The sequence below is a fragment of the Mus caroli genome, unplaced genomic scaffold, assembly GCF_978045245.1.
Source record: "Mus caroli unplaced genomic scaffold, Mus_caroli_1 scaffold_6, whole genome shotgun sequence".
NCBI lineage: Eukaryota > Metazoa > Chordata > Mammalia > Rodentia > Muridae > Mus > Mus caroli.
In genome coordinates, this window is record NW_028227261.1 from 121,215,334 (window position 1) to 121,236,382 (window position 21,049).

The following is a 21,049-nucleotide window of genomic DNA, read 5'->3' on the forward strand; positions in this document are numbered from 1 at the left end:
GGCAAAGTGCTTGCTGTGCAAGCGTGAGAGCCTGAGTTCGGATCCCCAGCACCCACTGGAAAAGGCAGGTGTGTGAACACACCTGTAATCCCCGGGCTGGGAGGTGGGCACAGGACGATCCGCGGGGCTTTGTTGTCCAGCTAAGTCTAGCCAAAGCAGCAAGCTCCAGGTTCAGTGAAGGACCTTGTCTCAAAAAAATAAGTTGGAGACTGACAGAGGGAGACATCAGACATCAACCTCTGCCCTCTGCACGTATATCTCTCTTCCTGGATATCAGAAAGAAACAAGATAAGGGTTTGAAAATAAATTAAAATCCTAATTTCATTTTCAATAAAATCAAGAAGCATGTATAATCTAAATGGTTTGTTTTATTTTGTTTTGTTTAATGTTGTTCTGAAGCCCAGTACACGGGATGTGGACACAGGGGAAACAAGATTTCAAAGTTATTCTCAGCTATATAGCAACTTTAGGAACAGACTGAGCCACATGAGACCCTATCCAAAAAAATCCACAAAATAAATTTTAAAAAAAAAATGAACAGAGGGGAAAGAGAAGAAATTTATTCCTGAACTAAGCTACAGAAAAAGTTCACATATCCTCCACAACATTCTATTATACATAATCTGTGAGAATAACAAGAAAATATAACCAAGGCAACTGAAACTGGATTGGGTAATCTACCCTTTGGTACAAATCTATGAGTGTTAAGTCCACCATTTAAACAAACAGAAACGCAAAGCCACATGATCATTTCATCAGATGCAGAAAAGGCTTTTGACAAAATCCAACATTCCTTTCAGGATAACAGTTCAGAAGAGTCAAGTGATAAAAAGGACATACAAACCCCAGCACTTGAGGCAGAGGCAGGCAAATCTCTAAATTCAAGGACAGCCTGGTCTACAAGAAGTTCCAGATTGGTTAGGGACACACAGACAAACCCTGTCTAGATGGGATTTAAAAACAACAAAAAAAGGACATATAGTAAGCCAACAACCAGTATTAACATAAACAGAGAGAAACTCAAAACATTTCCACTAAAACTAGGAAGAAGACACTCTCTCCACACCTATTCCATATAGCATTGGAAAGTCTTCACTAGAGCAATAAGACAACTGAAGGAGATCTAGGGGTAACACATGGAAAGAGAGAAGTAAGGTGTCATTATTTGCAGGAGATATGATTTAATAGATAAAAAATCCTAAGACTCCACCAGGAAACGAATGGTCACTGCTGAAACACTTCAGCAAAGTAGCAGTATACAAAATTAACTCACAAAAAAATCAGTAACCTTCCTATATAAAAATGACAGATATACTGAGGAAGAAATCAGGGAAACAGCACCTTTCACAGTATCTTCAAAATGTGTGTGTGTGTGTGTGTGTGTGTGTGTGTCTGTCTGTCTGTGTGTGTCTGTGTGTCTGAGTGTATGTGCACGCGCACACACATATAAACCAAGCAAGTGAAAAACTTGTACAATTAAAATTTTATGACATTGAAGAAAGAAAATTAGGAAGACATCAGAAGATGGAAAGATCTCCCGAGTTCATGAATCAGAAGAATTAATATTATGAAAGTGGCCATCCTACCAAAAACAGTCTACATATTCAATACAATCTCCACCAAAATTCCAACACAATTTTTCACAGAAATTGAAAAAACAATCTTCAATTTCATTTGGAAACACACACATACAAACATATACAAATGAAAAAACAAAGAAAAAAGAAAAGAAACTGGGTAACTAAAACAATCCTGAATAAAAGCACTCCTTGAGTTAATACCATCTTCTACCTCAAAATGTACTACAGAGCTATTGTAATAAAAACAGCATGGTATTGTCATAAAAACAAACACATTGAACAATGGAATTAAAGACCCAGACATATTTCTACATACCAATAGAAATCTGATTTTTGTTTAACAAAGAAGCCAAAAATATACAAAGGAGAAAAGACAGCATCATCAATAAATGATGTTGGTCAAACATCATAGCCACACATAAGAGAATGCAAATAGATCCATAGTTATTACCCTGCACAAAACTCAACTCAAAATGGATTAAGAACCTCAACACAGACCTTGTACCCTAAATCTAATAGAAGAAAAAGTAGGAAATAGACTTGAACTCATTTACACAGAAAAGAATGTTCTTAACAGGACACCAACAGCACAGGCACCAAGAATAACAGTTAATAAATGGGACCTCATGAAGCTGAAGAGCTGTGGTAAAGAATACAATCATTCAGGACAGAGAAGTGGGCTACGGAACAGGGAAAAAATGGGGTACAGAATTAAGAATAAAGTTTTCAAAAGATAAAATAAAAATGTCCTAGAAACAGTAAAAGAAATGTTCAACATCCTTAGTCATGAGGGAAATGCAAATTAAAATGAACTTGAGATTTCATGTTACCCAAGTCAGAATGGCCAAGGTCAATAAAACAAATGCTGCTGAGAATACTGGGAAAGGGGAATACTTACTCACTGCTGGGGCAATGCAAACTAGAACAGTCACTATAGAAATCAATGTGGCAATTCCTCAGGAATCTGGGAATCACTCTACCTTACAACTCTTTTTTATTTTTAATTTTAATATTTTTTATTACGTATTTTCCTCAATTACATTTCCAATGCTATCCCAAAAGTCCCCCATACCCTCCCCCCCACTTCCCTACCCACCCATTCCCATTTTTTTGGCCGTGGCGCTCCCCTGTACTGGGGCATATAAAGTTTGCATGTCCAATGGGCCTCTCTTTCCAGTGATGGCCATCTTCTGATACATATGCAGCTAGAGTCAAGAGCTCCGGGGTACTGGCTAGTTCATAATGTTGTGGCACCTACAGGGTTGCAGTTCCCTTTAGCTCCTTGGGTAGTTTCTCTAGCTCCTCCATTGTGGGCCCTGTGATCCATCCACTAGCTGACTGTGAGCATCCATTTCTGTGTTTGCTAGGCCCCGGCATAGTCTCACAAGAGACAGCTATATCTGGGTCCTTTCAGCAAAATCTTGCTAGTGTATGCAATGGAGTATGGGCACTGTGCCCTCCTCAGAATTGGGAACAAAACACCCATGGAAGGAGTTACAGAGACAAGGTTTGGAGCTGTGACGAAAGGATGGACCATCTAGAGACTGCCATCCTATTACAGGGACTTACTCATCCACATTCAATGCTGTTCTATTCATAAATAGTTAGAAACTGGAAATAGCTTATATGTCCATGATTGATGAATAAATCATGAAAATGTGGTACAATGGAATAACAATGGAATGTTATTCAGCTATTTAAAAAATGAAATTGGCAGGTAAATGGATGGAGCTAGAATTCAGCATGAGGAAGGTAACCCAAACCCAAAAAGACAACTATTGTATGTTGTTCTCTTATAATGTGGTTATTTGTTTTAAGCTTTCACTATGTTTGCTACAGTGTGAATAACCAGAGATTAGGTACCTAGTAAGGGACCAGTGAGGAAAGACCCTCCCAAAGAAGGGGAGATAGGAGTATAGTGTTATGGAGAAATAAAAGAGAAACTAGAACAGGAGAATTAAATGGGGAGGAGGAGGGGAGAAAAGAGAAAAGGAAGGAACATAGGAAGAGACAACTAACACTAAAGGCCATTTCAAAAATCATATGGAAGTCTACTACTGTAGAAGCATCCAAAAATACATACATATATGAAAGGAATCTATTGATAAAAAATCTTATTTCAAAAGCAAAAGGTGAATGGTGCCTGAGGACCATACCCAAGACTGTCTTCTGGCCTCTGTGTCCATGTGTACACATAATACCTCTCACTTACAGAAAAGCTCTAAAACAAAACCAAGACAGGAATACTACAGGAGTAGCAAAGAGCTTTGCTTCTTACCTTCAGGCTCTTTAGATAATTTGAGAGCATACTGGGATGGAACCGGTTTTCTTCAGCAACTTGACTATCATATCTTGGCCCCAGCATCGTCTTCAGAGGTAAGAATCTTCCTAAACATTAAGGTGGATAATAATTTTCATTATTTAAGGGACTAAAATTCTGTCATTTGCCATTCCAAAGCTGCCTTCTTAAAATAAGGCACAGTCTCACATACCCCAGGCTGGCCTGAGACTCAATGTGTACCTGAGGATGACCTTAAATTGCTGATTCTCGGCTGGGCAGTGGTGATGCACGCTTTTCTGGCTCATGGAAGGCAGAGGCAGGTGGATTTCTGAATTCAAGGCCAGCCTGGTCTACAGAGCTAGTTCCAGAATAGCCAGGGCTACACAGAGAAACCCTGTCTAGGAAAAAAATATTCTGATTCTTTTGTACCACCATGCCTAGTTGTATGTAGTACTGGTATGGAACCCAGGGTTTCCTGATGGTAAGCAAGTCATACTAATTGAACCACACCCCATCCTCACTTATTTAATAGCTTAAAAGAAAAAACAAAATTAAAAATGCAACTACTCCTAATATACTTTTACTATAAACATTATTTTAAAAGAAGACTACCTTAAAACACAAATTATTTTGAATTAATTCTAAAATTTGATGATATGAACAAAGGAGAATTACCAATGAATGAAACTTCCATAAAGAATCTAAACTTGGGGCTTAAGAGATGGCTTAGCAGTTAAGAGCACTTATTGTTTTCACAGAGGAGCTGGAATCTCAGCACCCATACAGTGATTCACAAGTGAATGTGACTCCAGTTCCAGGGGATCTTTCTGGCCTCTACAAACTCCTGCACACACATGGTGTACATAAACTTATACAGGCATACATACATACACATAAATAAAACATAAAGAAATCTGTTTGTTTTTTTTTTCTTTTAAAGACTCTTTAAGCTTTAAACCACTGGTCATCTGGTCCTGGAAGCAATAACCTCGATAAAACTCACTGGCTCACCAAGTTGGATTTTGGAACCATCCTTACTTCTCGTCTATTGTCATTTCCCTATCTGGGGTGAGTAAACATTTGTCCCCATCTACCCAGGAAGTGTCTCACGTAGTATCTCAGTCTCCCAAAAGCTGGAATTACACGTACATACCAATACATCCAGTTTAACTCACTTATTTTAAGTTTCTAATTACATGGCTTTGGTATTTGGGGGTTTCCTTTTTGTTGTTGTTTTGTTTATTTGTCCTAATTTGAAACTCTGTTTCCAGTTTGAGTTTAGACTCAAACTTGCTATGTAGTTGGGGATAACCCTGAACTCTTGGTTCTCCTACCTCAGTTTTCAGAATTGGTGTTCCCCCAACAGAACTGGTCCTAATGTAATGTTAGGGCTAAAAACCAGGGCTCTGTGCATACTAGGTAAGTACTCTACTACATCCCCAGCCCTAGTCATATGTGGGGGTTCTTAAGTATATCCATCTTTGAAGCTTACCCACATCTTTGGAAAGATCATGGGGAAGCTGTTATCATGTTAAGATAATATTAACCAAAATCTCTTGCTAAAGACATATGGTTTGTTTGGTGCCAGACACAACATCTGGGAGGTAACTGGATAATAAGAGCTCTGACTTCATCAACAGATTCACTCATCCATAGATTCTTTTTTTTTTTTCTGTTGTTTCTCTTTTCTTTTTTTTTTTTCCTTTTTTTTTAATTAGGTATTTTCCTCAATTACATTTCCAATGCTATCCAAAAAGTCCCCAATACACTCCCCCCCCCCCGCAGTCCCCCACCCACCCACCCCCACCCCTTGGCCCTGGCATTCCCCTGTACTGGGGCGTATAAAGTTGGCAAGTCCAATGGGCTTCTCTTTCCAGTAATGGCCGACTAGGCCATCTTTTGATACAAATGCAGCTAGAGTCAAGAGCTCTGGGGTAGAATCCATAGATTCTTAACTTACTGAGTTACTAGGAATTAGCAGAAACACTAGCAGAAGGTGTCTAGTTGGAGGAAGTCCCTGGGTGAAGCATATCCTTAAAGGCTGTAAGTTGATTTAGGACCTTTCCTCTTTACCTTCTGACCACCAAGAGGATAGGTTTGTTCCACCATATCCTCTTTCATGGTGTTCTGATTTATCTGACTGAAGCCCAAAGGGTCAGGGCCATGTAACCACAGTCTACAACTTCTCAAATTATGAACCAAAACCAGATTCTTTCCTCAACTAGCATGGTAGTGCAGGCCTGTAATATCAGCACTGAGGATACAGAAGAAGGAATGTCAGAAGTTCTAGGCCAACCTGGCTATACAGCAAGAACCTATCAACAAAATACAAAAAAATAATCACCCCCCACCCTTTTTGTGGTGCTACAGACTATATTTAGGATTTTGTGCGTATTAGTGAGGTGTTCTAACAATGAGCTGCATTCTCCAACCCTTTCTGGTTTTGTTTTTAATTCTGAGACAGGGTTATTACGTTACTCAGGCTAGCCTTGGGCATGTGACCAGCCTCCTGAGTAGGTGGGACTGGCTAAAAGTGTACACCACCAGGCCCAGACAGCCTTTCTTCTTCTTTTAAGTATTTATTTTTATTTTACATGTGTCTGCTTGCATGTATTTATTTGCACATGGGTGCCTGGTGCCCTAGGTATTCAAAAGACGACTCAAACTCCTTAGAACTGTTAGAGACAGTTGTAACCTGCCAAGTGGGCCTGGAAGCCAAACCTGGGTCCTCTGTACGAGTAGCACAATACTGTTAACCACTGAGCCGCCTCTTCAGCTTGCAACTTCTCTTCTTTGTAAGTTGATTACCTCAGAAATTTTGTCACAATGACAGAAATCTAACTAATCCACTACTTAAACTAATTTACATTTTCAAATAATAGGAAAAATAACAATAAGTAACTGAAATATTTAGTCTTAAAAATACCATTCACCCAAATATGACATTTTTTTTAACTTTTGTTTTCTATAAAACTCAAAATCAACAATGAACATTCCACCACACTGCTAAATTCAATGGTCAGGTATCGTTCGTTTCTCAACTTAATTAGACACTCAGAAATATATGAAACAACTGGACAAGCCTGGTGATAAAGACCAATAACCCCAGCCATTCAGAAAGATGAGGCACAAGGAGAGAAACACAAGGTCTACCTGAGCTACAGAAAAATTCAGTCTACTCAACTTAGAACTCACACAGGATAAAACTATATTAATATTGTACTGCCTAGAATGCAGAAGGCTAGAGGTTCAATCTTCAGCATGTGGGAGTGGGGATGGATCTGGATAGCCAATTACTTTTTTTTTTTTTTTTTTTTTTTTTGGTTTTTCAAGACAGGGTTTTTCTGTGTAGCCCTGACTGTCCTGGAACTCACTTTGTAGACCAGGCTGGCCTCAAAGTCAGAAATCCGCCTGCCTCTGCCTCCGGAGTGCTGGGATTAAAGCCGCCCGCCACCACGCCCGGCTGAACTGCAACTTTTTTTAATCAAATAGACACAAGTCGTAAGACTTCCCAAGCTCCATCTAATGTTTGGCTGTGATTCTCTGCATCTCTTTCCATTGGCTGCAGGCTGTAGCCTCTCAGTGGCCAGTTATGCTAGATTCCTGTCTCTGCAGGCTGTCCCAGGCAGACTCACTTCAAAGGCAGGCAGGTCCAACTAGGATGGGTGGTCAGGCAGGGCTCCAAGCTGTTTAGTTTTGGGGCCCCCGAAGGTTTCCATGGAGAGGCAGGTGCTCTTGGGGTCCCACAAGGCTCCACTGGACTAAAGAGCAAGCCTAGAGCTAGATAATAGGGCTCAAGGAATCAGATACCACTCATCTCTCACCTGGTTACTATTAAATAAATGTAATTAAGTGTTTTAATTGACAACAGTATTGTTTTATTTTTGTTACATGTATTTATTTATGTGCATGTGTGTGCACACAGCTTGCATGTGCAGGTCAGATGACAGCTTACTGTAGTTCTTGTCCTCCCACCATGTAGGTCCTGGACACTGAACTTAAAGAGCCAAGCTTAGCAGTAAGCTTTACCAACTGAGCCATCTCAATAGCCCCATTATCAATTTTTATCTTCATATTCTTATACTAACTGATAGCATATACAGTCTTGTTGATTTGTACTGTATTTCTCTTATCTGGTTTGATTTGATGTTACTGCTATTACAGCAGTTTTCTTCCTATCTAAGCAGTACTAGGGACTGAACCCTCAAAGTGCTAAGACCTCCAACTGAAGACAGAAGTGCCAGTCACCAATAGTTGTACTTATCACAGCATAAGCAACTTAGAAACGTGAAAAAACCATGGCAGCACAACTCTTCCAAACTGAATCCAAAAGTATGAAAACATCTGGAATGGCAAGCAAGAATTCAGTTTCAGCTGTTGTTGATGAGAGAACCAACTGTGGTGATTCACAATTGTCTGTGTTTCTTCTTAAGGATTTATTTTATTTCAAGAGTGTCTTGCCATTGTATATTTGTGTACACTACATGCATGCCTAGTGCCTGAGGAGACAAAAAGGCAACAGATCCCCTGGAACTAAGGTTACAGACAGTTGTGAGCTCCCATGTGGATGCTATGAACAGAACCTGAGCTCTCTGCAAGAGCAACAAGAGCCATTTCTCCAGAACCCAAAGCTCAAAGATTCACTGGATCAAATAAAAGGTAATGGAAAGCATCACAATAGACCAACTGGAAGAAGAATATCAAGGAGTGAAGACAAGGCTAAGGAATTATTACATCCAAAGAAGAAAGAAGAAAATGAGCGATCATGACCACAACGTTCAAGATGAACGACACAAGACACTATACCTAAGAGGTAAGATGCAGACTAAAGACACAGGAAATACTCAGTACTATCCTGACAGAGTATCTCCAAAGCTAGGCAGGAAATGGCACTGAAACACAAGACACATTTAGAACCTTGAACAGGCATAACCAGAGAAGAACAAGACCCAAGCTCACTCTCCCTGACTGTGCTTCATTTTCAGTCCTAACAACTTTTTCTTTCTTTCTTTTTTTTCTTTTTTCGTTCTTCCCTTATATATCCTGGGCAAGTGTTCTACTACTGAGCCCACCAGGCATGGTAGGGCACTCCTTTAACCCCAGCATTCAAGACTCAGAGGCAGGCAGAGCTCTGTGAGTTCACAGCCAGACTGGTCTATATATCAAGTTTCATCCCATCCTGAGCTAAATATTGAAACCCTGACTCCAAATACAGAGGAAAAAAATGAAAACAAATATTTATTTGAACATGTAGTCAAAACTGTAATGACTTCACCTGTTCAAAACTATACCTAATTCACAACTAATGTTGAGTTTTCATACAGTCTAATTAGAATTCTCTCCCCACACCTTCAAATCCCTCTCCTTTCAAAAGTGATTTACATCCTGGGAGGCAGAAAAGACACTTCTCACTGTTGTCAACAACTATAGCACCTTAACATCTCAGCAGCATTTCATGTACCCAACGCCCTTCCTGAAAAACTGTCTTGCCTTCTGTAACACAAGACTTATGGGGTTTGGGCTTCTTCTCCACCCCAACCCCTGGTTTTAGGTTTTCTGAAATGGGGTCTCACTATGCAGCACACACTAGTCCAGAATCTGTGATCCTCCTGCCTCTGTCTCTTGATGGCTGGGAATACAGGTGGATATCAGACTCTTATCTCCCACTCAACTAACACCTTTCAGTCCTTCTTCCTCCATTCCTTTGATCCCTCTTTTATTTTCTACCCAACTTCTAGATGCCAGCTTTCTATAGGTTCACCCTGGACCTCCTCTCTCTTAACTATGTATAAAGTCTTCACTACTGGAGGATAAATAATGATAACTCTTTGCCAAATTGTTTTTTCCCAGGGCACATCAAGAAACTCTACTCAACCGGGCGTGGTGGCGCACGCCTTTAATCCCAGCACTCGGGAGGCAGAGGCAGGCGGATTTCTGAGTTCGAGGCCAGCCTGGTCTACAAAGTGAGTGCCAGGACAGCCAGGGCTATACAGAGAAACCCTGTCTCGAAAAACCTAAAAAAAAAAAAAAAAGAAACTCTACTCAGCTTCCCTTGCACTTGGGTAGGGACAAAACCAGGAGTGTTGCTACACACACATCTGTAACTCCAGCAGTGGGAAAGAATGAGTTTAAGGTCATCTCATACTCCTCTACATTGTGAGTCTGAAGCCAGGATGGGCTATGAACCTTGCTTCAAAAAAAGAACCTTTGGGGCTGCGGCACATGAGCCTCCCCCTCCCCCACCTGAAGAGCTACCGACAGCTGTTTATGCTAAGTTAAAGGAGAATCACTTTTCTTAGGACTGTGGACAATGCTTCAGTGGAGGGCCTCACATCCGTTTGTATATGAAAAACATAAACTGGATTCAGTGGGCTACTTAAAAAACATGTTAAGTTCAAGGTGAGGCATAAGGACCAGCTGAGAAAGTGGGTGACAAATGTAATAGATATGTCATATGCATGTATAAAATTCTCAAATAAATTATTACTATAAGTCCACACATTAGAAAATCAGAGCTTGCCAGGATGATGTCTTTTATCCCAGACAGAGAGTAGCAAGTTCTAAGTGTACAAGGCCAGCCCCATCTACACAGAGAGTTCTAGGCCACCCAGGACTATGAAGCAAAACCCTGTCTCAAAGAGAGAGTGGGGACACTATTCCAACTGAAACAATACAAAAGCAATAGTGTACTCACATACATAAAATAAATAAATCTTTAAAATAATGAGTACCAATGTTGAACCAGGCATAGTGATGTATACCTCTAATCGCAGCACTTAGGAGACAGAGGCAGGCAGATCTTTGTGAGCTCAAGGCCAGCCTCCTCTGAGTTCCAGAGCTGCATAGTGAGGTCCTGCTTCAAACTAAAATTCAATCATGCTGGAGTAACAACTTGCTGGCTCCCAACCTAACTCCAAGTGTAGGAAGAGACCCTTTCTCAAGGACGTTCAACATGTGTCAGATGTCCAACCTCTGAGCACAGACCTACACATGTCCATCTCCCACACACACACACAGATGCGCACAAATAAATGAAGGATAGGAATACAGCTCAGTAGTATAATTGACGAGTATGTGTAAGGCTCCAAGTTCAATCCCAACATCACTAAGTAAATAAATATTCCTTAAAAGATTCACAATAGAATGGTCAACTTGGTTTTGTTTTGTTTTGTTTTGTTTTTTGTTTTTGAGACAGGGTTTCTCTGTGTAGCCCTGGCTGTCCTGGAACTCACTTTGTAGACCAGGCTGGACTTGAACTCAGAAATCTGCCTGCCTCTGCCTCCCAAGTGCTGGGATTAAAGGCGTGCGCCACCACGCCCGGCTCAGAATGGTCAACTTGACTGAAGATTATACAGCTATCAAAAAACATCATTATAACCAAAAATACATATAAGTATGCTGAGAATAAAAAGTTTCCTTAAAAAAAAAAAAATTTGCTCGTACTACAACTTGCTTAAATTGTCTTTCTCTTTTGCTCAAGGAATTGAGTTTTAAAACTTTTTTATTTTTCAGACAGGGTCTCCCTATGTAACCCAGAATGGCCCTACCTCTGCCTCCTAAATGCTAGGATTATAGGTATATGCTACTAAACTGAGCTCTAAATTATCCTTTTCCCCTTTGAAATAGTCTTACTCTGTATCCCAGACTGCCCTTCACCTCACACCAATACTAAATGCTGGGAATTACACACATATGCCACCATCTCTGCTTAAAATCTTTCAAATCACTTTTATTAACTGTTTATATAGCTTTATTAACAGGATTTCATATGAAATCTTAAGGAATGCTTACAAAATACAAAATAGAAGAATCAATGTAAACAAGCGCAGAAGAGGAAATCAGATGTCCTGGAAGTGGAGCTGCAGGTGGTTGTGAGCCACTCTTTGTGAGTACGGGGAACCAAACTTGTGTTCTCTGGAACAGCAGCACCGAGACAACTCCCAAGCTCCTAAAACTCATGTTTAAAGCAAGTCACTTGGCCATGACTTGGTGTCAGCATGGCCAGGTCTGGAGATGAACTGTAGCACCAGAGCCTGTGGGTCCTTGTTAGTCTTAGAATGCCACCACTCCCATTTATCTGTCACCACATAATTGGTGCTGACTGGAATCTCCTGCCACGGGTACAAGTGTTCATACAAGTGTTACATCCACATAACTTAAAGCAACATAAATAAGGGAGGGGGGAGCAAGAAATTTTGAAGGTGGCAAAAATTCTGAGACTCCCTAAATTTAATTCCAAATGACGCCAGAAAAGATACCCAGTTAAACACCACATCCTGACCCATACATAACACAACTGTTTCTTCCTATATGTGCTGAAATCTTCACATAAGCTCCATCCTAAAACTTCCTGCTTTGTGTTACCCAGCACTGCTTTAAAACAAAAGGTTACAGTTTAATATACAGATTTTAGCTCAAGAGTTAAGAAAAAGAGAGTCGAAGCCGGGCGTGGTGGCGCACGCCTTTAATCCCAGCACTCGGGAGGCAGAGGCAGGCGGATTTCTGAGTTCGAGGCCAGCCTGGTCTACAAAGTGAGTGCCAGGACAGCCAGGGCTACACAGAGAAACCCTGTCTCGAAAAACCAAAAAAAAAAAAAAAAAAGAAAAAGAGAGTCGCCGGGCGTGGTGGTGCGCGCCTTTAATCCCAGCACTTGGGAGGCAGAGGCAGGCAAGTTCTGAGTTCCAGGCCAGCCTGGTCTACAAAGTGAGTTCCAGGACAACCAGGTCTACACAGAGAAACCCCGTCTCAAAAAAACAAAAACAAAAACAAAAAAAAAATCAAACAAAGAAAAAGAGAGTCACTCAGAATAAAGACAACCAGAAAGCAAGGGTGTGGGCACCAGCTAGCACCTCAATAGGGAGCCACAGCTCACTGTATTTTGCCTGGTGTTCAGATAGCTTTAAAAAAAAAAAAAAAAGCGAAAGGAAACGCTTATGTCTCAGAACTCCGATAAGGAGGCTTAGCAGATCTTTGCAAACACCTGCCCGATAATTACTCTATAGCTGAGCAAATCCCGTGTAAACAGTACTTGTATTCCTTCCTCAATTTTAATCACAAAAATGCTTTTGGCTCCGAGGTCCAGCCGACAAAGTTCCTAATTGCTATCTAACCCGGTTGCTGGTAACTGTGGAGCCTGGTCCTTTAAGGTTACCATGTGCGATGTCTCCACGGATTCAGAGAACTGTGCCTCCGTTATTTCATGTGTATTCCCTGGAATACATGTGTGTGGTCCAAAACTATCAAACTATACACTTTGAAATCACTGTTCTTTTAGCCAAGCAGTGACCCGGGCCTATAATCCCGGCTCGCAAGTTCGGGGATGAGTCCACTCTACGTCAAACTCAAGATGCCAACATTCCGCAAAAAGTCAATTTTTAATAACAAAACCAAAAGTCCCCCGCTATCCAGCCTCGCGTCTCTTTAAGCTTTCCTTCAATTTCAAAGCTCACACCCAGCTACTCTCTTTCCGAAAACAAGTCTCGCCAAGACAGCGAGACCCAGTCTCCAAAATATCACAAAGAGGTTCACAAACTTTAAGCTCCAGAAGCGTCTGGTCCACCTCCCGTCCTCACTCCTCCGCCTTGCGGGAGTCCCGACTGGCGGCCACCAAGCGCGCGGTCCCCCAGGCCCGGCCGGCGCAGTGAGATTCGAACCCTCCCGCAGCCTCCTCCCGGGTACCTGCCACCGGCTGACCGCGCCGCGGACAGTTCAGCCACCGCGGGGGGATCTTGTTGTAAGCCATGTCTGTGCCGCCTCGCCGACAGCTCCACAGCAAGCCAGCCCGGACCCCAACGGCAGCAGCTCGACCCGGGTCCTCAGCGGCGCGCCACTTTCATTCAGGTTCGACTCCGCAGCTCCCGGCGAACCCACAATGCACTGCGACTTCCGCCCCAAAGGGCCCGCCCCCTTTCTTCCGAGGTCAGGCGAAATGGAAGCCCCGCCCAACTGAGGGAGGGGAAGCTGCTGAGAACTAGAGGGGCGGTTCCACCTGGCCCCGCCCCCTTCGGCCCCGCCCCCTGTATCTCAGGGCGCCGGCCTCTGCCACGCCCCGGCCCTGTTTTGCCTTTGTGAGTCTTTTTTTTCCATCTAAACCGGAGAAACCCCCAAAGTAGAAGGAATCCAAGCTTCTTTCCACCTTTGAACTGACCTGCTACATTCAGAAGGGTATTTCACAGGTGAAAAAGTGCTTTTCTGTTAATCATAGCTCAAACTTGATGTCTCTGCTGGATCTGGGTCATTTGAGAATCCTCACTTTACCTGCATCAAAAAGTCCGGAAAACCAGAGTCTAGGTTATTATAAATGAGTTTTCGTTTTTTGGCGAAGTGTAGGGGACGTGCTGCCGACGACCCATGAAACATCAAAAATTAGTTCCAGAAGCCTTAAGACTATCATTTCTGGAGCAGGTGGTTTTGATGTGGTTTTTGTTTGTCTGTTTGTTTGTTTTGTTTGTTGCTGGTTTTCACCTTTCTCTCACACACAAGTATATTTAGGATTTTTTTAAAGTCTCTGTCTCAAAGGAATCACTAATAATGTGTAATTGGCCAAGGTAGGAATTGACCCTGGTTACTACTAGGTCACGTTGACCAGGAAGCCTTGTGTTTCCCCCAGTCTTGAGATTTAAAACACCATCTGAAAAGCTGTAGCTATAAGAGCTTGGTTGTGGGCCATTAGGAGCAAGCTGGTTCTTCCTTATAATCCCTTCAGTCATCAACTTGACATGCCTGAGAGGAGGAAACCTCGATTGAGTTCCTAACTGACCTGTGGCCCTGTCTGTTGGGCATTTTCTTGATTGCTAATTGTGGTGGTTTGACTGTGCTTTGCCCGTGGGAAGGGGCACTGTTAAGTATGGCCTTATTGGAGGAGGGGTAGCCTTGTTAGAGGAAGTGTGTCACTGTGGGGTGGGCTTTGAGGTCTCTCGTGTGTGTGTGTGTGTGTGTGTGTGTGTGTGTGTGTGTGCACGCGCACACACGCGCGCACACTCAAGTCTGACAGAGACAGTCTTCTAGCTGCAGTTGGATCAAGACATAGAACTCTCAGCTTTCTCCAGCACCAGTTTCACGCCTTTATGATAATGGACTGAACATCTGAACCTGTACGTCAGCTACAATTAAATGTTGTCCTGGTCATGGTGTGACTTCACAGCAATGGAACCCCAAACTATGACACTAATCGATGGCGGAGGGCCAAGCCATTCCTGATCCGATGGGTCAGTGGTTCTCAACCCTCCTAATGCTTAGACCCTTTTAATACAGCTCTTAATGTTATGGGGCCCCAACCATAAAATTATTTTTGTTGCCACTTCATAACTTAATTTTGCTACTGTTATGAATTGTAATGTAAATATTTTGGAAGATAGAGGTTTCCCAGGGACTTGCAAACCAGGAGGTTGAGCACCAAGATCAACTGGCAGGGGTGTATAGGAAAGCTAGCTGAGCAAGCCAGGGATGTCAGCCAGAGTCTCTCCAGAGTTCCTGCCTTCGGGCTCCTGCCCTTGTTTCCTTTCTTGATGGACCAGAAGGCCAAAGAAATCCTTTCCTCCCCAAGGAGCTTTCAGCCAGGGTTTGATTTACAGTGACAACAAAAGTAATCAAACGAAGGCTCAAAAGAATAAATCTAAATCCTACCTCTGGCCTTAGGTGAAGGGAGGCGCAATCAGACTCTAAATTTACAACTTTTTTTTTTTTTTACTATTGATCCCACCCTTTAGAATGTCAATCATCTGACCAGGAGAGCTGCTAGTTTGCCTAGGCAGGCCTGCTGAGGAGTTGGAAGGAATAATTACTGCTTATTCTCCCCTTAATGAGGTACTGTATTTACATACCCAAAGTCCTTCCCCGGTATAGAGTTAAAGATTTTCACTAATTCTCTCTGCTTTCTGCCTGTTTCTTAATTTTAAAAAAAGCATAACTTTTCTTTCCTTCTGATTGCCTTTTTTTTTTTCTAATATTGGTCAAAATCGTACCCATGCTTGCATTCTCTCTGTAAAGCCCTGGTCATGTGACAGGTTCTTCAGAATTGCAACATGCCCTCCAAGTTGAAAGACTCACACAAAGTGTGAGACCTTTGAGCCTGCGGAGGTGAACAGAGAGTTATCTGAAAACAGGAAATTGGAAGACACCTGAGGGCCGCTACCCACACTGCGGGGAGATAGGATGAGAAAAGATAGTCAATGATAGAGTTGCGTATGAGCTCGGTAGAAAGCGCCGGGGTTGTAGATTTTCTGAATCGTCACCCACATTGGACTAGTCTTTCTAACCTTGTGTTTTGAGTTACCCTTGCTCCTCATCACTAACCCCTGACCCACACTCCTGTAAGTGACCTCACTAAAACCTCATTGGTTCACCAAGTTGGAAACAAGTGTACCCATTACTCTGTCGTGGGCTCCCTTTGGAGGGTAGGAAATAAATGTGTTGTGTCTCCCCAGCAAATGTCTGTCACACAACATCCCAGGACCTGAGTAGTTGCTTGCCAGCGTCCGCAGCATAACTGTAATGCCGCGGGCCTCCTCTGTCTTGCTGATCTCTGGCCCCCTCTTCCCAGCATCTACCACTGCTTACAGATTGCATGCTTTGTTCGTTTTCTCTGCCCTAAGCTTCCTTCAGTCAGTTCCTTCAATCAGTTCCTTCGTGGTTGTGTTCAGCTCATGATGTTCTTTTCATTCAGTTGAGGATCCATCCATGAAATGGTGCCACCTGTATTCAGAGTAGGTCTTCCTACCGCAGTTAACCGGACTGAGAAAAACCGTCACAGCCCTGCCTCTAGGCCAACCGAATCTAAACAATCTCCCCTTGAGGGCCCTTCTCAAGTGACTCTAGGTGATATCAAGTTTATAAGACCAGAAGGCACCTCTCAGTGGCAAGTTGGCTATAATGTAACAGCCTGACTTCACAAACACAAATTCTCTTTTTGAACTGCACAAGGAGCTGTAGGAATGGTTCCTCTGGCAAAACTACTTGCCACTCAAGGCTGACAGAAGTGGAGAACTAACTCCAAAACTTATCATCTGGCTTCCATACTTCTGTCATGGTACTAACATGTCTAAATCCAGGCACTCATACAGACATATTTAAACAAATCTTTTGGTTTTTTTTTTTTTTAAAAATTATCTGTGTGTAAAGATTCACATCTTGAATCCTAGACTTAGGAAACAGAGACAAACAGAGCTCTTAAGTTTGGGGGCAGTCTGGTCTACATATAGCGTTCCAGACTAGCCAGGACTCCATAGTGAGACTCTGTCTCCAAATAGACTTGGGGTTTTAGAAACATTTTATTGATTTATCATTTCACATCATGGACCCTTCCCCTCAAATCTACCCTCCACCCTTGGAACCTCTAGCCAAAAGAGAAAACACACAAGCAAAATAAATAACACAAAGCATAGAAAACAGCTCATCGTGGAAGCTGTAGTGTGTCACAGTGTGTCCCACAGTACATCCTTTTGTCCACATATCTTCACTTGCAAATGTTCACTGCAGTGAGTCGTTGGTCTGGTTTGAGGTTTCTGGCTTCTGTGACACTGACAATACTGGTTTCTCCTCCGGACTATTCTGTTGTTGTCCTATGTCATAGAAATCCTGCAGTTTTAGATCCAAAAGACTGGACCTTTCCTGCGCCCCAACAATTCACAGATAGTGTAGATTTGGGGGTGGGCCAACTCAAAGCCCTGGATCTGGGCCTGGACTGCAACGGAGCTGATCACCCCACCAGATAGCCCTTATCCACACCACCAGGGCAAGCTCTCCAGCACTGTTTCAGCTAGGCTACCGGTGCCACCATCAGCAGAAGGAAAGGTTAGCTCTTCCACACTCATTTCTCAAAAAACAAAAAAAACAAAAGAAAAAAAGAAAGCTGTCTCCAGCAGAACACAGAGCTGTCAGCTTGTACCCCATCACTGACTTCCAGCCCTTTCTTCCACTGCTCCCAAACACCCCCTCCAAGCTGAGGCTGGTCCTTGCCACTCTCCCAAGTGCTGCACCTAATGAGGGACTGGCCCAGTTCTCCTACTCTCACACAATGGTGCTGACTCACCCATGCCTTCACCATCAGGGCCAGCAACACTATATCACCCAGGCAAGATTCAGAGCCCACTCTCCCAAGTGGGACAGCTGGCAACAGATGGGGGCAGCTCTCCCAACTACTACAAGTGGTGAGGGACGAGGCAGAGAGGGTATCACCCCTGTACCCACTCCACCTCACAGCAGACAAGTAGCAGAAGCATTTGTCCTGGGCCCACTCCTACAGAGCCTGCTCACTTGCATCCTATCCACCACAGACAGCTCAGCTGTGCTGTCTAGGCCTGCATAGCCACCAGACTACAGAGCAAGTTCCAGGACAGCAAAGCATGGGCAGGGAGGAGACAAAATAGGGAAATTGGATTCAGGAATTTCTTCTCTCGTTTCTTTCCTTTTTTCTATCTTTCTTAGATAAGGGGAAGAGGGTTAAAAACAAAAACGGGGGATATAGAAATATTATAAAATATTATTTAAAAATTAGACAAATGAGGGTAGATTATTGAATCTATTCTTAAACTAGAAAAACATTTTATAACCATAATCTTACATTGGTAAAGATTTTTATATTTGATACACAATTGAGGTTATATTTTGTTAAATTGGTACAGATTTTTGTATATTGATATAAAAACAAGGTTATTTTGATACATTGGCATAGGTTATTGTATATTGATACAAATTTAAGGTTATTTTTGATACACATAATGTATATATGTTATTAATGTTTATTTGAGATATTGTACTTATAAAATGTTTAGAGATGCAATATAAAGTTCTAGTCCTTTTAAAAGCTGCTATTGCAAACTGTTAGGGAAGATAAAAATGCAAAAATGCAAGTTACAAATTATTACAGATAGTTAAGAAATATAAATTAATAGTCAGTCAAACTCATGGTCATATTAGATGCTATGCCGCAGACCCTCTGGATCCCTTTATCTGCGTGGAACGGGTCTCTGGGGCAGGTAGGCAAAGCATTGGATGAGATGACAGACAGATGCACACAGGAGAGGTTGTGTAGAATCTGAATGTAATTTGTCAAATCGAGCATCAAACTTTTTATACAGAAAAAAATAAGGAAGTTGGATGACACACATACAAGGTACAAAGAGGATACTGGATTCTTACATAAAACAGAGGAATACAAACACAGAAGGTCTAACAGGAACCACCTGTAGGCAGCCAGAACACCACTGCGCAGGTGCTAGCCCGAATCTGGCGCCAACCCCTCCCGAGCGGGTGCATACAAATTAAAGTGCCGGAGCCGGGCGTGGTGGCGCACGCCTTTAATCCCAGCACTCGGGAGGCAGAGGCAGGCGGATTTCTGAGTTCAAGGCCAGCCTGGTCTACAAAGTGAGTGCCAGGACAGCCAGGACTACACAGAGAGACCCTGTCTCGAAAAAAACCAAAAAAAAAAAAAAAAAAAATTAAAGTGCCGGAATACTGACCAATACCAGGAGGACACATAGCCCTCCCCAGTGCTAGGGTGTATATAAGCAGTCCTCCCTGGGTTTCCGGGATTCCCGTAGCATCCAGGTGTTCCTGCAATAAAGCTGTTGAGAAGAATCCGACCGACTGTGTTGCGTTTTTCCTTGCTGGACGAGGTGAGCGCAACAAATTGGTGGCCGGCACAGGGACCCGAGGATCTCGTGGATTCAGAACTCTTCAGTTGAGGAACGGCGGTACCTGTAAGTCTCCCAAATTGATCCCCGGTGAAAAGGAGGGATATGTTTTTCTCGCCCATAGACCCCGTGTGAGTAGCTCTTAATGTTTTTGTTTCATTTTTTGTAATTTCTGGCCTCTGCTTTTGTTTGATAGAAGCAGTTAAGGCAGGTCAGAAAATTCTCACGGAACAACAAGAAAGTATGTCAGAGGAAGATAGGAAACACATAAGCAAAGAAAGAAAAGGGGCGAAAAAAAGAGAGAAAAGGAGAAGGGAGAAAAGGCAAATTCAAAAGGAAAAGGAAATAATGAGAAAGAAAAGGAAGTAGCAAAAAGATATCCCTCATTAAAAGACTTAACAATAAGTTCAGCAAGTTCTGACTCCAGTGACTCAGAGCTTGATAAAGATGAGGAAGCTGACCTAGAAGAAGAGGCAGCTCAATATGAGAGGGATAGGTATGATCTGGACTGGCCATATAGAGCCAACCCGATGAAAAAGGGAGTATCGGTCAACAAAAGGCCAAAAAGAAAAAAAAGAAAAGAAAATTAGAGAAGAAACGATTGTTTGTAGTACCTGACAAAGTTCAGATGGGAAATTTAGGAGAGTTTTTGGGTACCCGAGTTACTTCACATTATGTAGCACCTCAAAAGATAGAATTACGTAAAGATCATTTGAAAACATTAAATGATTTCCAGAAATTGCTAGGTGATATAAATTGGATTCGTCCATATATGAGGCTATCAAATTTTGAATTAACCCCTCTTTTTGATATATTGAAGGGCGATCCACAGCTTTTGTCACCTCGTGCTCTCACCCCTGTGGCCCGAGTAGCATTAGAAAAGGTAGAAAGGTGTTTAGAAAAGGCCAAGCTGTATAGATGGAAAGAAGGAGAGGACATCCTCCTATGTGTTTTGAAGACATTCCGTCAACCAACAGGAGTGTTGTGGCAGTCAGGTCCCCTATTATGGATTTATCCTCATGTGTCTCCCAATAAAACCCTTGGATATTATCCCATTGCTGTAGCTCAATTAGCGATTTTGGGCATTAAATCATATATTCAACATTTTGGAGCACCCCCTCAGAAAATCATTACACCTTATAATGCTAATCAAATACAGATCCTAAGTTCTTTAATAGATGATTGGGCCCTATTGCACTGTAGTTTTGATGGGGAATTAATCATTATCCCAAAGACCCTTTGCTACAATTTTTTAGTGAACATCCAGTGATTTTCCCCAAAATCACAGCATCTAAACCCATATCGGGTGCATTGGATATTTATATAGATGGTTCTAAAACAGGTGTTGGTGCCTATGTAGTTAATTCTCAAAAACCTGTTCTTTTTCAATACAATCCTGGCACCCTACAACTTACTGAATGTAAAATTGTGTTGGAAGTATTCAAAGCTTTTAAGGAATCTTTTAATCTAGTCTCTGATTCGGCTTATGTAGTAAATGCAGTGCGTGCATTAGAAATTGCAGAACCCATTAGACCTACCAGCCCTGTGTGCACCAT

At 42.3% G+C, this 21,049-nt stretch overlaps 1 protein-coding gene across 3 annotated transcripts in view; it reads right to left on the reverse strand.

Moving 5' to 3' along the window:
• Positions 1–13,728, reverse strand: part of Rngtt (RNA guanylyltransferase and 5'-phosphatase) — a 193,107-nt gene extending 179,379 nt beyond the window's left edge. For 2 of the 3 annotated variants that reach the window (XM_021159529.3, XM_021159528.3), the window contains exons 1-2: positions 13,540–13,728; positions 3,859–3,968 (exon numbers count right to left, since the gene is read on the reverse strand). In XM_021159529.3, the coding sequence (XP_021015188.1) occupies positions 3,859–3,968; positions 13,540–13,603 (174 nt within the window). In that variant the 5' untranslated portion in view covers positions 13,604–13,728. Of the gene's footprint in view, positions 1–82; positions 267–3,858; positions 3,969–13,539 lie in introns of those variants that run through there. The other variant, XM_085839440.1, reaches the window with a different exon arrangement.
• Positions 13,729–21,049: the final 7,321 nt, after the last annotated feature.